At 39.2% G+C, this 17246-nt stretch overlaps 1 protein-coding gene and 1 non-coding gene across 2 annotated transcripts; both read right to left on the reverse strand.

The window, feature by feature from the left end:
• Positions 1-8655: 8655 nt before the first annotated feature.
• tedc2 (tubulin epsilon and delta complex 2) lies at positions 8656-15152 on the reverse strand. Its single transcript, XM_028041429.1, has 9 exons — positions 14711-15152; positions 13858-13916; positions 13069-13609; positions 12921-12974; positions 12744-12822; positions 12211-12358; positions 11774-11869; positions 9927-10120; positions 8656-9816 (listed from the first exon to the last, which is right to left on the reverse strand). The coding sequence occupies exons 1-9, from the start codon at positions 14812-14814 to the stop codon at positions 9667-9669; spliced, it is 1425 nt and encodes a 474-aa protein (XP_027897230.1). The 5' UTR covers positions 14815-15152; the 3' UTR covers positions 8656-9666.
• On the reverse strand, positions 14512-14585 carry trnat-agu (transfer RNA threonine (anticodon AGU)). Its single transcript has one exon. It is a non-coding gene; the product is annotated as a tRNA-Thr (tRNA).
• Positions 15153-17246: the final 2094 nt, after the last annotated feature.

Genomic DNA, 17246 nt, shown 5'->3' on the forward strand with positions numbered 1-17246 from the left:
ATGTCTCATCACATTTGGCTAACAATAGCTAGGTTGAGATGGCATTTTAACATAATTTCCCTCTGATTCAGTTTGACTGTCTGGTCTTGTGTGTATAATCTCTGTCTACACCTGGCACCAAAACAGCTGTCATCATATCTGAGCCAAGTCACAATTGAAAAGTAACTCTATCCCCTCTACGAAGGTATCGTTTGGAGCCAGCTTCAGGCAGTGACTAATTAGATACAGATTTGTCTTTTCCACAGATGCTGTTGATTTGGAATTTGAATAAAGCATAAATAAAGCCATCAGGCTCCAGATGGCTCTAATCCAGATTTAATAATGTCATACTGAGCTCCCTGTTGCATCTCTATGCCTCTCTCTATAAGGTGATGTCAGTTTTGTATAATTCAAAATTTGAGAGGTCAAATAGTGTTGAATGTTCTGGTTGGAGGCCAAGTCCTGTAGATATGGAGGCGGATGAGTTGCTCCCAACTGGTTTCCTGTGATCTGTGCTGACAGTCAAAATCCAAATGACCACTTCCACCCGCGTCTGCACTTTGACCTGTTTGGCCGCTCCACCCAGTAGAGCGATCTAAACATTGGGTCCTTTCCACAACTGCAATATTAAATTTTGCTGGCCATCCTTAAAAGGCACAAAACAAATTAAATTAACGCTACCCATTCAGAATTGAAGAATGTAGTCAAAGGCTACAAAAAGTGTAAGGTCAACTCAATAAGAGACCTCTGACTAAGTATTAGTGTGGGTGTACGTGTATTGAGTTTGTGTCCATGAATCAGATCCTGAAATTTCCTAAAAAATCCAAACCTTTGCAAAAAGAGACCGGTTTTAAAAATCCTTGCAGTTTCATCCTGAAGATAGTATGGTTTACATGCACCATGCTATGCTATAACACTCACAGCCATGGTGATGTTAACTTCTGACTGTGTATGATTGCTGTTCATTTATATTAGCAGCAGTTACAATATATCTGAGGGTGGCCTGCCAGTAGGGGGAGTTATTTATTCTGCCTGACACTGGCCAGTCTGATTTCCTACCAAGTGACTGCATATCTCTGCCATTACTCCAGTCAGACAAAGGCAGTACATGACAAAAGGTCTGCTTAACACAGATATTACAGCTATATGTGAAGTTGAGGTGGGTTCTGCAAAAACGTTTTTATACTTTAGAAAACAACTGTAATTTGTAATATGTCCACAACCAACAAGTCTTCACTGTTTTTAGCCCCACCCAGTTAGTTCACAAAGAAACCACTTTATCATTCAAAAAATACAAAACATGTTTTCTTCAAGACACAAAGCATAAACATTTATTTAATGCAATAGAAACAGAAAGAGAACATTAACATAAAGATAGAAATACAGAATACACATTAAAAAAAACAATCTATAGACAGCACCAAAAATTGGAGGGCACAGTAAGCAACATATCTAGTGAAGTAAACAGCAAACAGACTGACAGCTTAGCTGTCTACTAGGAGAGGGACATTAGTCCCTGCAGCAGAAAGAGGTAGACTTTCCCTTTAAAAATTCAGAAGGCAGAGAAGAAATCACTTTATGTTTCAGACAAAAAGAAAATCTGGTCAACACCCATCAACTTATACTGGCACAATACAGCTTAAAAATGTAAATTTAGGTATATCTATCCAAACAAAATATAGTCAGTGTGTGTTGTACATGTAAAAACTGCAATGATATACAAGCCAAGGCAGAAATATAAGACTGTGTACCTCATTTATTTATATTTTTTGCAAGCACTACATCCCCCAAGACAATTACCCATCAAAGATTTCAGTCTTTCTTTCGGCTCCTTTAAGTCAACAGCTTTAAAAAAAAAATCAACATTGCATAAGGCAGGAGGTTTCCAGATCATATGTTTAGTATTTACTTTAATTTAAACACTGAGTAGTTATGTATAAAAGACAACAAAGGATCACAAAATTATGTTTTTCTTAGGGGATTCCATAAAGTGAGCAGATGTAAAAGTAGTTCACACACAAAATGCAGAGGCAGGCAGCTTGTTATGTTGTCCAATGTAATGTCATTTCAGAGCTTCTGCTTTGTCTCTGAGTTTAAAGGACACCACTGCTCTGAGCACAAATGTAAAAAAAAAACAACAAACTGGCATATGAAGTGAAAGAAATTAATGGTTACTGTAAGAATATTTTTGGAAATTGTTAAATCTCATCTCGCGGCAGTGAGAGTAGATTCAGAGGTGAGCTGCTACGCTGCAGTACAGCAGAAATCATCTCTGTAACCTCCAGTGATGCAACATATTTCCTCTTAAATAATTACATTCTCTTCAGGATGACTGATCCTAATCTAGCTGCAGGCATTCCTCTCTGTTCTCACATAAATCTCAAAAGCAGCGACTTCCAAGATCCTGCTGCTCATTACCACTATTGTTCAATCCTCAGTTGCTGCTGTTTAAACGACCAGAGTGTGGCTAACATCAATACAAAAAGGAACATGAGCAGTAAATGCACAAATGAGCTCCAAACCATTAGAACAGGCGGTTCTCGAAAGCAGACAGGAAGGCAAAAGCCAGTTTACAAGCTGAAGCTTAAGATGGTCTGTGGCTTTGTAAGCTAACTGCTCAACGTGCATGTATAGCCACGCTCTCCCCGGCGAACATCACTGAACTCCAAGCCAGGATCAATGTGGTTTTGATCAATAAAAGTTCTTAGAGCTCCTGCAGGGCTAGTTGAGTCACTCACGTGGAGACAAGCAGAGCATATTCCTTTCACTTAATCTATGTGTACATTACACATTCCTTCTTTGATTTCATGTTTTATTTTAGCCCACACAACAATCAGTCACGAAAAGAAGTGTTTAAGACACCAATAAAATAGCCTTGTGCATTACACGCATTCACCGAATGCCCCTATTCACAAGCAGTCTGTCTCTGAAGGAAAGCATGTGGGAAAGGAAAACCCCAGAGATTATCAGAACCAGAACATTACTCTGCTCAATAGTGAGCAGCTTTGTACTCTACTCTGACGAAGTTACTGCCCTTCAACTATGGGAGAGATATTTGCTGGGTGAAAGAAGAAATAGATTTTTTTTTTTGAAGTTCAAACAGAAATGGGGGAATGTGACAGAGATTTTTTCCATTAGTGCATCCTCAAGGCACCAAGCGGGAGGGGCGATGGAGGAGCAGGATGAGTCAAAGTGCCCCTGCAGTAGTATGCCTCCCCCAGGCAGTGTCCTTCAATAAATATCCCTCATAGACACAAAGCTGGGCATAAATACCCGCACTTGACAGAAAGGCAATCAGTCAGTCAGAAAGTCAATGTCAGCCCCCACCCAAAGCTACTAAAGGCCGCTGAAAGCATGGACTTGGAGATGGGCATGTGTGCAAATTTTCATTTCCTCAGGACTTTCTAAAGAAATCTCTCAACCAAATATTGATCTGAGACCAGTTCACCAGTCCTCTGTCCTCCCCAGGTCATCATCGGCACATATGCCAGCAAAGATACTGGCGGACTCAAGTTCCACTCTTCTGTTGCGTATAAAAAGCCCCTCGCACATTGCTGCAGTGTCACAGGACGAGCGAATGACGTTGGCGGGTGACACGGGCATGCTGCTCTTTCAGCTCGGTATCAGGTTGCAGTCTTTGGCCCACTTCTAACCTCTTGGAGAGTCACCTGTCCCTATGAGAGGAATGCTGCGACTGACGTTCCCCGTGATGGCAGCAGTGACACCAGCAGCAGTCCTACAGAGCGTGTTGGGTGTCAACACATTAAAGCTCAAAGGGTCTCTCTGTGCTTGTAAACACACAAAGTGTGTGCTTTTGTGTGTCTCCGCCATAGTTGTTTTGACAAGAGGTACCTGATGCCTGATGACCAAAGAGAGTTTCAGAAATTGTGATCCCAAAACCTTCTATAGACAACAACGTCTGTCCTTTGACTCTAATTTCTTTACCTGAGCTGTCTCTTAACTCTGTGATAAATAAAAGAGGGGATTTGGCATTGGTTGAAGGTAAGGTGAGGGGGTTTTCAGCTATACCTTGAGCACAGACAAACTCTTGGCCAGTCTTTGTTTTTAGGTTCTTCTAATTGCTTTCCGTTATCTGCTTCATAGGGGACACTGCTCAGATGTCAGAGACTCTCCCTCTTTCTTTTTTCTTCTCTTCTTTTTGTGGAGAGTCCAGCAAGCACTGGCCATCAGCAGTAGCACAACACCCATGACAAGTAGCACCACTGATACAACTTTAGTTTGTGGCAGGTCATTGTAAGTGTAGGTCACCCCTGTTCCTGCAATCCCTATGACCAACGAGATGATGCCAAAGGGAAAGATGCAGCGGTACCACGACTTCTCCATGCCTCCAGTAGCTTGAGATAGACGCTCCAGGGAGGAGAGAACTTCGGGTACTTTAGCGCCACCAGCCTCCATAGACAAACTCTCCTGACCAGAGTTTATCTGGGGTTGTGGTTGGCAAGCAAATTGTCCTGTTGTGCAGCCCATCTTAACTGTGGGGGCAATTCCAACTGAATCAGAAGTGCTGATCCTAGGCACAAGCCTGGAAAAACAGGACATAAAGAAAAACAAAAAATCAGCAAAGAGAAGGTCTGTGCGAGACGGAGGAAATTACTTGAGCTGCAATCGCTGGAGCATGTCAAATAAAGGCTTCTATTGAGCAATGAAATCCACTCACGCGTTCCCTCCTCTCTTCTTTCCTCTCTGGCGGTAACGCTCTACACAGGCTGCTGGTTCTTCGACAGCACATTGTACACTCTGCACATAGTAGTGCCACAGAATATATTTAAACGACTGAGGAAATAGGAGGAGCAAAGACTGGAATAGGAATCCACGAGGTACGATTGGCTTATTTTGAGTGACATCAAACCCTGAAGAAGGGAGGACAACGGGGAAGCATAGGAAGGGGGAGGGGAGAAGACTTTACATCTCCCTCCTTTACTCAATTTCTCATCATTGCACCTCTATAACAGTATTTTTCTGGTTTTCTTTCTTCAGAGAATACAACCCTCCCATAGGGAATTAAAATGCCTCCTGCAGAAAAAGATTGGAAGTAGAGAGGGAAATTCTCATTTTCACTTAGAAGAACTAGTACTGCACATATGCACCACATTTAATCTCCAAGGGGGGAAGTGGAAAAATTGAGAAATTCCAACTTCAACAACCATCCACACTTCATTACATGCATTTAAACAACAAAAAAAGATAAACAGCATCAAAATAGGCAAAATTCAATGCATGGTCATGGTCGTGATTAAAAACAGGCAGCCCCCTGTAATTTCCCACCCACACACACAGTAAACGCCAGCTCTTTCAGTCAGCTCTTTCTGAATGAAAGGCAACCTGGTTGTAGTTAATCTCTCAGTATGCCCGGGTCACTTTTCTGTGAAAACAACATCAGCCTAGACAGCTTCCTTTTCCATGGCTGAAATGCACGGAAAGAGTAAATGTGGAGTACACATCTGGATTTCTGTCTTTATCTGGAGGCACTATGGGCTTGAAGATGGAGGCGAAGCATTTTTTTTATGTCTCACAGTGATTTATGGAAATAATTATGGACCAGGAAAACAAGTAAAGGTTTAGAGTTTATGTATACAAAAAAGAACATAGGAGCCTATGAGAACATACCATGCCATAGAAAATATTTTTCCATGGCAAACTTTTTTTTTGTAATGCTACAAATGTTCAATGTATTTTTTGGGATTTAATTATAGAATACCAAGCAGTATATAATAGCTAAGTGGAATTAAATTTGTACGTGGCTTTACAAACCGAAAATTGTAACGTATTTTTATTCACTGCAGTCAATACCTTATAAAATTACTTTTTGCAGCAGCCACAGCTGCAAGGCATTTGAAAATCTCTCTCCCAGATTTATGTAGCAAAAAAAAGCTTAAACTCAGGTCAGACTAGGCAGAGAGAATGTGTGAGCATCAATTTTCAAGTCATAACACATTTCTCAATTAAAATAAGGTCCAAACTTTGACTAAGCCAATATAACACATGAATAGGCTGTGATCTCAATCATTCCTGTGTATTTAGGGTTTCTTTTGGACGGTGAACCTCCAGCCTGACTTCAAGGTTTTTGCAGCCTCTAATAGGCTTATTCCATGGCTGCCATGTGTTGCATCAATCTTTCTGAAGAAAAGTCTCCCCACAGCATGATGCAGCCCCTAGTGGCCAAAAGGACATTTTTATATGCAAAATCAATCATTTATTACAAGTCTAAAGGAGATGACAACCTACTAATCAATATTTTATATATTAATACATATTATTTTGTCCTTTACAAAAACATTTCAATGTCCACTTATCACACACACCCATCCTATAAAACTCATGAAATTCTTTAATGGCTTTTGGTGGACAACTCTAATACAAAGATGGCCCTCAACTAGCCACCCCTTTGAAAACTTCCTGGAGGCACCAGCATCCCACAGTATAATGCGGCCACCATCATGTTTCATTCTTGCTATGGAGTGTTGGGGCTTATGTGTGGTATTAGTTTTTTGCCACGCAGGCCAATAAAGTCAAATCCTGGTCACCTGATTACACCTATTTCTTTTATTTTATATAACCTGAGTTAAACTGCAAATATAACTCCTTATGCTTATCTTACAAAGTGTTTTTTCCACTATTCTAAAAAAACCTTTGATGCCTTCACAGCTGCATTTACATAAAGGCTAAATTACAAACAGGTAGACTATATACTAACTACAGATGACAAAAACTAATAACCATGATAATCCTACCTATGGTCAGAATTAAAGAAGCTTTTGAGACTTTCAAGAAGCAAGAGAAGTCCAGTTGATGTCTATTTAAGCCATTAGGGGTCAATTGACTAATTTGAAGATTTCTAAAGTCATTTAATAAACTGAATTGTATTTTATGTCAACTCTACAGTTGCTTTGTACTTTGAGACGATGTCTCACTTAAAACAAGTCAAAACATTAAGGTGTACGGTTTTAATAAGACGCAAACTGGAAAGGTTCAAGGGGCATGAATACTTTCCAAGGCATAGTAAATGTGTATTGTAAAAAATAATAGCCAGTTTAATTACATTTTTAACCCCATGGCTTCATTAGCAGGACCTCAGCTTGGCAGCAAATCAGCTCCCGATAATTAAAGGCATGCACAAAACAAATGAACAAATACTTTGTATTCCTCTGTAAATGACAGGCATGGTTATTTGTGGGGACAATTGTTGTTAGGTTACCAGAGGGAAAAAGCGGGATTAAACTGGCTGATTGTTAAGGGGAACAAAACAAAACAGTTAACAAGCAGCTCACCGAGCAAAAGACGTATTCATGAGCCAAAGACAAATAAAAGAAGGAAAGTAAAGAATGTGTTTGTGAACGGCAGAGGCAGATGGAAAAAAAAAAGTTTAAAAGCAAGAGGCAATTGAAGGAGAGAAGTGGATTCTTTCTAGCCCAGTTTTGTTTCTCTGGATTCGTACTTGAACTCTTTCACTTCAAATAAAAAAAGGGAGGCGGAAAGAAGTGAAACATAGGAAGGAATTTATGAGCTAATTCATACTAGTGTGGGAATATGACTGAGATCCAGAGGCAGTTTCCAGTAAGTGTCTACCTTTGAAAGTACAACAATTTATGTAAATCTTCCCATAATGTGACCAAAAAGGAGCGTGAGAAAAAAAAAACTGTGAAAGATGGGTAACCTGGGCAGGGTAGGCCATGCTGGTGGGAGTGGAGGAGCTCTGCTGGTGACAGCAGAGCCGCTGATGTATACAGGTCACAGGAAGGCTGAGCTGCGTAGGCGCCGTTCCCAGAGGGACCTGTGTGTGGTGTTGACGTGATCTCCGAGACGCTTCCCCGCATATCTCCTCTCTAATAGTGATCCAAGGATTTATCGAGAGGCAGCTTTTTGCTATATTTGTTGTTGAAGTTTTAACTAATAGTATCATTTTTTAACTCAGCATTAGTCAATTGAATTATTGTATGGCCTTTTGCTTCAAAAGCAACAGGCTATCTGAGACTGAAATAATAATCTTTCTTTAATCTTATTTTGGTTCCTGTCCTCAGGGAAACATGCCATTTCCAGCTTGCAGGGTGCAGAGAGCCAGGTCCATGAGCACATCGTCTTTGTGACTCAGCCTGGCTCTGGTTGTGCGTGTCCCTTATGTTTGTGTGAGCAGCAGAGCTCAGACACCCACGCCCTGCTGTGTGAACCCAGCGCCACCTGTCGCCGAGTCTGCCGTGGCCCCTGCAGTCCACTCGTCATCTGTGGGCTTGAGCGTTTTTAAACCCAGCCCCTGCATCTCACGTACGCCCTCGCATCACAGTTGAGATGGGCAAAAAAACAGGGTTTTCAAATCAAACATATAGTGATGGACCCATATGTGCTGAGTATGTGTATGTTTGGATGTGAACTCCAATGTGGAAATCAAAAACATATGGTGGAACAGGAAGCGCAAAGGCGGAGCTTCCTGCCTTACCTCTTGTACTGATTGAACTGAAACAAAATGGAAGTGATGCAGGTCCAACTCATGACTCAAAAACTCCTCAAATACTAATATTTTAAATACATACCGTATCAAATAAACCCAGAAAAGACCAGGCCAATGTCCATGAATCACCCCAACTTATAACCAATAATTGCTTGAATCATGAAAACCAGATTGATGTCCTATTATTAAATAAGATCACTGGCTCAGTAGAGTTCACAATTTACAGGTTTATTTTAACACACTGCCCAGAGTAACAACATCTGTCACTTTGTGGTCGCTTCTCATATTGAGTGCTGGCACATTGTCTAACTAAAAATGCTCAGCAAATGCTATCATACACTTTAAACAACCATAACCTTCCACTGTATTGGGATTTTATGAGATCGACTGAGTAGCACACTACTGTGAAGTGGAAGGAAGATGATGCATGGAAGATCAGCATTTTTCACCAACAAAAATGTAAAAACATGTAGTTAATTATCACTCTCCCTCCCTTTACACTAGTACCCCAAAATAAAATCCAGTGTCTGACCAACAATCTTCAAGTCTTGTCACAGATTTTCAGTTGGATTAAGCTTGGGATATTTTATAACATAATCCTTTGTAATGTTGTTTTTTTTAACTTATGTTCTAAAAAACTTCTAAAGCTTTTTGCAAAACAGCTATATTTAGACCAAAATGAGATTATACACCTATTTACTAATTAGGTGACTTCTGGAGGCAATTTGTTGCAGTGAACTTTATTTATGGTCACCAGAATAAATACATTTAAGTTTGGAAATGGAATATAACAAAATGTGTTAAATAATTTATTCATAAAGCATGCGTTTATGAAAAAAATTAGCTTATAAAAAATAAGCACATATCAGTAACATTAACTGTATTTGTCCATATATTCATTCATATCTGGTGATATTTAAGAAGAAAAAATTCAAAAACATTAATCAGTCATAGGCTCACAGGAGCTAAGGAGGAGCTCAGATGTGTTAAAGATAGGTCATCAATCAGAGTTCACACAAATATACATTTTAATTTACTGGAGAAACTTTAATAGAGATTTCAGTATGATTTATTAATGTTTTATTATACTGTGGTTCAACTAATCTTTCAACAAGAAGTGACTATTGGGTTTTCAATGCACTACCGTATGCTAATAGGTGACTCATGTAACCATACCTGCTGCTAAGCTTTTTTGTTTACTCCCAGTGTGACCACCTCAGCTGTCATTCATGCTCAGAGTCCTGGACAATCGCAGCAAAACGCTCCCCTCCCTCACCCAGCAGGGAGTACATGTCTCTGAGCGTACTTGGACCGGGACATCCAGGTCCAGGTCCGATGGATGAAAACTGAGGGGACAGAGAGTCCAAGAGAACCTGGCACACGAAACCAGAGTCAGCAAAAGAATGTATGGACACGAATGAAAAAAGTAGAGTTCGCAATCTGATTTACCGTTTTTCAGGTAATTTATGAACACAGTCCCTACCTGTTCAAAGTAAGTCTCTTGTTGCAGCAGTGCCACTCTCATCCGCAGCTCCTCCAGCTGTTGTAGCTCCTGCTGTGTGCTGTAGGTTATGGTCAGGGGCAGAGGTGAAGCCGCCCCATCTGCAAACAGGCCAGCTGCCTCAGACGGGCAAAGACACCCTCCCTCTGGCCTCCATCGATCCCATGCCTTTGACTCTGACGGAAAACCAGGTTATTTTTAGAGCGTCAGCAACCATACCCCAAGACGTTTTTCTGCTCTATAGTCGGTGCTTTAAATAACTGGGACTTCGCCAAGCCACGCTGAGGGAGGCGGCGTAAAAATCTTGCTGTCATGGAGGAAGGAGATCATGGATGAGGCCAAGCAAAGTACTGATCTGACGCTGAGGTTTCACCGAGGCTCTGTTTTCATTTTCCACATGCCAAGATGGACACCCACATTAGCTCGTTAGCACGCTATATTCATCAAAAACATCTGGATCGTAAAATGAAACCAAATAAATCACTATAAAACAATATGAAACAAAATACTGGATGGCGCCTCAGTGTGAGATCTAATGCGCATATTCAGCTCCCTTTGACAAAGAAAAAAGTGTGAGATCCTACAATTAACTGGAAACTTTTCTCTCACACTGGCTTTGCCAATATGCTCGCGTTACGTTTGAAATTTAACACAGGCACATAAACAAATGTCCCTCACTGAAAGTGACCTGATCATTTAGGAGGTGTGAATGGAAAATGTGTGAGTATTTACATGGTAACTGTATCACTTGAGGTACTGTTCCTTACTCAGTGCCTTGCAAAAGTGTACATGCACCAGATTTTATTTAGAGGCATTAGTGTAATGTCCTTTCCTTCATGATGGAAAGGACATCATAAAGGATGTCCTTTATGATAGCAGGTCATCCTTCAGTTTGTTTGCAAGCTGTAATCAAGCTTTTTTATTACATGTTTGGAATTAGGTTTTTTTTCTTGCTAATTCACTGTTCCGCCCATGTTGGCAAAAGATTCACTGCAGATAATGACACTTTATTACCAGATTCAGCCAACGTCTTCATAATGTATTTTCCCTTTTGCTCTTTCTAGGGATGCACAATTTGCATCATTCATCTCTAGGACACTGAAACATTCCCCTTCCTAAACAGTATAATTATAAAAAAAAGGCTTAGCTACTCTGTGACAGATTGGCGTCCAGCGTGTACCTCGCCCAAAATGTCTCGCTGGAGATAGACACCAGCACCTCTCTCAGTCCCACTAGGGACAAGGGTGTAAAGAAAATGGATTGATGGATGGATGGACTTAGCTACTGCTGTCTTTTGAAGCTTTTTATTGTTTGTATGAAAAGCTTACAACGCTTCAACATCCACATCAACTGGGATTTCTAAAGTTATATCAGGGCATTGTAATTTCAATATGTCTGACCTTTTGAACTTGAGGAAAGTTACAAAAATATTTAAAAAAGGACTTCCACTGCCCTGGCATTTGGAAGAACAATTATTTATTATTTAAGCTTTGCCAAATTAAAATGAGTCTAAAAAGTCAAATTTAATTACAGGCAAACCAAAAAGGTGTTTTTTATTATATTTTATGTAAATATCTGGTATTAACTGTACATACAGTTGGTAGCTACAGTTTAATATAACATTTCTTTATCCATCACAAAAAGTCTCAATACGAACAATGATGTTTCTATTTCCAGCGTGAAAAAATGCAGAGAAAGTCAAGAGACATATTTGCAAAGCACAATCTGGACTGACAGGGTGATAGCTATACAATTAAATTAAAACTGGCACACAATATCTAAGAGAGACTGCAATTTAATCTTGCTTTTTGGTCATATAAAAGTTTTACCTTGCTTCACTTTATCTGCCAGGACATGGAGCTCTGCAGCTGCCAGCTGCAGCCCTGCTGGTGTCAGGTCAGAATGGGACTTGGTCTGCTTACCACCTGTTGAGGTAGATAATTAAAAACTGGTGTTATTCACAAAAAGTATTGCAAAACAAGGTGGAATGGGGTAGCTCTGCAATTAGCACTCTGCTTGCAGGTTGTTACCACCTTGTAATAGCTGAAATAATTAAAGAAAAGTCCCAAATGTATTTTTGGCAAAGAAAATAAAGAAAAACAAAAACATGATTATATATCCATCAAAAAAAAAAAAGCTGATAAAAATTCTGCCAACTTTTGTTTCCACATTTTCATGACACTCCTTTCACATGTCAACACTTCTATTGATTGTTGCATTCTTAGTTTTGATTGTTTCCATGTACAATTCAGTTCACGGTTCTTACTCGGAAGTTCAGTGTCCATTTCTGGCACCTCATTGACAAGAATCTTCTCGGTCTGGCAAAGATGTGCAAGGTTGAATGCTTGTCCGGTTAGTCTGTGGAGCTGAAACCTGGTCTCATCTGGACTTCCACTTGGCCAATCACTAGGAAACTAAATGGATCAGAGCAATAGGTAGCAACAAGGGACTGAATGACGTCTGTGCCATGCCTTGGAAAAGTATTGATAACGCCTGAAACTTTCCATATTAAGGTACCTTAGATGAAGAAACGTTACAGGATTTTAATGGGATTTTCTATGACAAGCCAATGTAAAAAGATATAAGGTTCTCTATTAATTTACTTTAACAAAACCGGATAAGTCTGTATGATGGAAATAGACAAAATAGTGCTGGATAAGATGAAGACTTAGGTGGGGTTGTTTTTAGCAGAACATTACCTAGACAGTTGAGTATTTGAAAGTTACTGTATATCAATTAACCAATTTTGAAAATTGGTTATTGGAAATTAAAAATATATATTTCAAAGCAGAAGAATACCGTCGTCCTCATTCTCTGTATGAAGCGACTCCTCCCAGGCTCCGGGTTCCTCTGTAAAGCAATAACTTTGTCCCACAATCTAAAGTTAATATAAAGGAGGAAATGTCAGAATCCAAATATTAAATCTGTACTTTGCAATAACCTTATATAACAAAAAAAAAAACTATACTTAGCGACCTGTTTTGTTTGCTCCTTAAAGATTTCCATTTTGCAATTTGCTCAGGAAGGCCCCTGCCCAAAAGTAAAGTAGAAAAAAAATACATATATCTCTTTAATTGCAAATAAAAACACGATTATTTCCACAGCTCAGCTGTGCTAAACCTACCCGTTCTGTTGATGCAAACTGCTGACCCCAGATCCATCTGTCCCTGAAAAGGACATGTGATCTGAAGAAGGCATGGGGACAGATGCAGATTTGCTCAGCCCATCGTCTCGGGGCATATTGCTTCTGACCGTCTTGTTTTTCGAGAGCAAAGCTGTGATTTGATCAGGAGATTCAAACCCTGCCAAGACAGTCTGCTGGTGATGCCCGGCATGAGCAGCTGAGGAGGGATGGTGTTGGGTTCTGTTTTTGGACTGTGCTGGTTTATGGCCCGCTGAAGGCCTTGAGCTATGTGAAACACTTGGCTTTTTGTGCCCTTTACTGTGAAGGCTGGCAGATTTTTTACTTGACTTGCTGGTTGGCTGATTATCTTTAGTCACTGCTGATAGAGCTGGCATGCATTCTGTTTCTTTAGTTGTGGATAGTTTTCTCTTGCTGGAGTCTTGCTTAGAGACCTCTGTGCCAGTGCGGACCCGAAGAGCTTTTTCCAGTGCTTGCTCAAGCAGTTCTATATCTTCCTTCTCCCCTGGCGAGGACTCTGCTTCTGAGAGCATCATGCAGTCACAGTTAAGTGATTTCAGTAATTACCTCTTATGGATATCATATCATAATATAAATGACATGTTTTCAAAAGGAGAGAAGAGTGAATGTTGAAAGTAAAATATTTTTGCTTTATTCATAGTACAAATGCTCACAGTTTTATCAGTAATTCGTCACTCATTAGTCTGTAAATTAAATCTATGATTTCAGAAAACAATTTTTAATGCAGTCGGAATCATCAGGCCACGTTACCTGCAGCAGCATTGTCTGCTAATTCTGCTTCTTCAGAGCCTGCCTCTGGTTGTGGTATCCTGAGGAGGGAATAAACAAGTTACTAAGCAGTACATTTTTCCTGAAAGAAGTAGAAAGCAAAGTAAGGAAATAACAAGCAGAAACAGCAAAAGCAATATATTATAGACTATACAATTTTCACACTCTTTTATGAAGATATTTACTCAGTGCTGCAACTTTTTGAAGAAATTGCTAGCTTTTATAATGAGAGAAATGCGTCAGAAATACTTGTATCAAAAATTATACACTATTTATGATCATTAAATAAAGTAGAAGTCAGATTAAGTTATGGACAAATTATGTTGTATTTTATTGTTTTTCTGCTGAATTCAACATTAATCAGATGAACCTTTTCATAGTGTTATGTGGTCTTATGACACAAACAGAAGAAAATTGGAAATCAATGTAGCATACGAAAAGCCTAATCTGCTCATTTCTAGTCCAACATTGAGATTAATTGCAGCCTAAAATAGTTTTGGTCTGACTAAACAGCTAAATGTTAATTCTAGTATGCCAATTCTCAGTTTGGTTATTTTCTTCTATTGAGTATACAGCCACAGCAGAAATAATGCAATAGAAGGCTGAGTCGTTTCACAGAGACAAAACTGCATCAAAAGGCACTGCTGGGATTCGAACCCAGGATCTCCTGTTTACTAGACAGGCGCTTTAACCAACTAAGCCACAGCGCCGGACACGCTACCGTCGCCGGACTCGAGACTTTAACCATTCCTATGTGAAAATGTAAATTTTTGAAAGTTGTTCATGATATCGCAATTATATTGGCCACTAAGCATTGAAATATTTTGCTACTTACAGACTATGTAAAATTTCTCGGTGAAATTGAATGCTGCGGTTAAGCTTGACTTGTTCGGCCTTATAGGTCTTGATAGCCTCCTCTACCGCAGAAAGCAGCGACATGTTTCCTCCGTGGGTCTGTTTGTTCTTTCGTAACAAAGCTAACTATACCGCTTAGCGTCTGGTTCTCACAATAGGAAATAATTGAACGTTCAACGACTACAAAGCATTATATGCATTCAAAACCGCAGGTTGATATCTTGATGTATAAAATACTCTTTACCCGCGTAGTCTCACTTAACGGATGCGGAAGCTACGTTTCGCCTGCAGTTGGTTATTACGTTTAACATCTACATGTTCGGTAAAAATAAACCAATCAACAGTAATTCTATAATCTCTTAAGAGCGAGTAGTAGGGTATGTATTTTTATACAACAAGCGACCAAACACAAACTAAAACTTTCTAACTTATCAAGGTTCCCAAGTTCCCAATTCTCGCGAGAATTACCATGACAACGTATGACGCTGTTTGCACACGCGAATAAAAAAATAAAGCTTCAGTGAATGCTTTGACGTGCATTTTACATATTGAGTTATAAATAATAGAAAAATATAAGCAACAGCTCTTTTATCTTCTACTCATCTATAAATTCATATATGATATTTTTCATGGTTGGCACCAGAAACATTAACATTTTAGATCAACTAAAATTCAACACCTTATAATATTCTCATTTCTACCGTTTGAGTATTTTCCTTTTGACACTCAAAGCGTGATGTGAGTGTACCATTCATCTTTATGGTTTGTTCTCTGCTTTTAAACTTTCTATCACAGTTTAGATTGTTATACTCAAAGACCTCCAGCTGCTTTTGCTATTTTTCATATTATCAAACTAATGTTAAACTCAAACAAACATAACTTAAAGAAAATGTCAAATCAGTTTTTAAATTATTATTTAATTTATGAAAGGAACTAAGCTATCCAAGCCAACCTTGCCCTACACAAAGAAATAGTACTAGTGACTAAATAATAACTAAATTCTGAGTTAACTGTAATTCACCACATTCTTTGTAAAGCTGGGTGGGAATTCAGTGGTTACAACCACATGTGTAGAGTCAAGAAATTACTTACAGATGGACGGACAGCAAATAGTGGACTAAAATACCTGAAACGCAAAAGAAACTATCAAAAGAAATTATGAGATGAGATTAATCAAATCAATCATTAATGAGCAAGTTTCATAAAATCAAGTTTTTTTGGAACAAAGACCTTTACATCCATCCATCCATCCATCCAAAGCATATCACCAAGTATGGTATGCTTGGTGGAATGCATACTTGGTATGCAAACCATTGCTAGAAAACCAATGGTTTGGTCAACAAAATGTATTTTCTGTAGTAGCCTTATGAAAAGAAAAAAAAACAATAGGGGCACCACCAGATATTAGGGAAATGGGTGATTACTTTTTGATTAGATACCCAAAGCCATTTTTGGGTAGCTAATTTTTGCTCATTAAATGAAATCATAATTTCATCAAATGAAATCATAATTTCATCAAATGAAATCATAATTTCAAAACTGCTTTTTATATTTTCTCAACTTGTCTTTTCTGTTTCTAAAAATGTATTTGATTGTTTGAATCATTTAAAGTGTGTCCAAAAAAAAGTAAAAACAAGGGAAATCTGCAAGGGGCAAATACTTGTTCACAGCAACCTGCTGAGGTTTTTCATATTAGTAGGTGGCAAGAGTAATGCTTATGATGTTTTGCTGAAAATAAAGTACACGTGTAAACAATAAAGGATTAATCCAGGGACAACAGCAAAATACTAAGTGTGCACACTCCAGAAATTAAATACCACCTAACCCCCTGCAGGCCTCCACTGGCTGCCCTTTTATTCACACCCTCACACTCATCGCCAATCAATACCAGTCATACAGCAGAGTTTGTACTACTGCAAGGAGAGGGAAAGTGCAGGGGAATGGGGGTGGGAGGATGGGGCATTACACCTTTCCCATCAAAATTTTCCTTCAAGAAAATCTCCCAACAAAGTTGAAGCAGTGCTGCTGATTTGATCGTTAGTGGAGCCATTATACCTGCGGGGTATACGGAGAGGAAGGAAGTGGGAGCAATAGCAATTGAGCACTACAATCACAGATTAAAAATATCCACCTCTTACCCCTGCCTTTTTGCTGTGTTCCTTCATCTTAATGATGCTGCTTGTTTCCTTGTTTCTCTGACAACCCTCTTTGACCTTCACAGAACAAACGTAGAGGGATTTAGGTTTGAAGATGTGGGCTTTATTTTGAATTTCAATAGCCTTTGAACAATGTTTTTTGTGCTCGATTGTATTTAAAGGTATCAGAGTACAGGGGGCACCATTTCCAGATCTATACTTGTTAAAATGTTGTGAACTATGTGTCACGTGTCTTCCACTTTACTGGCATACACCACTTTGTGTTTCTCTAACACATAACATTGCAGTAAAATACATGTTGTGATGAAGCGAAACGTGAAAAAGTTCATGGGGTACAAATTTTTCTGCAGAGCACTGCAT

This window comes from Xiphophorus couchianus, chromosome 16 (genome assembly GCF_001444195.1).
Source record: "Xiphophorus couchianus chromosome 16, X_couchianus-1.0, whole genome shotgun sequence".
Taxonomy (NCBI): domain Eukaryota; kingdom Metazoa; phylum Chordata; class Actinopteri; order Cyprinodontiformes; family Poeciliidae; genus Xiphophorus; species Xiphophorus couchianus.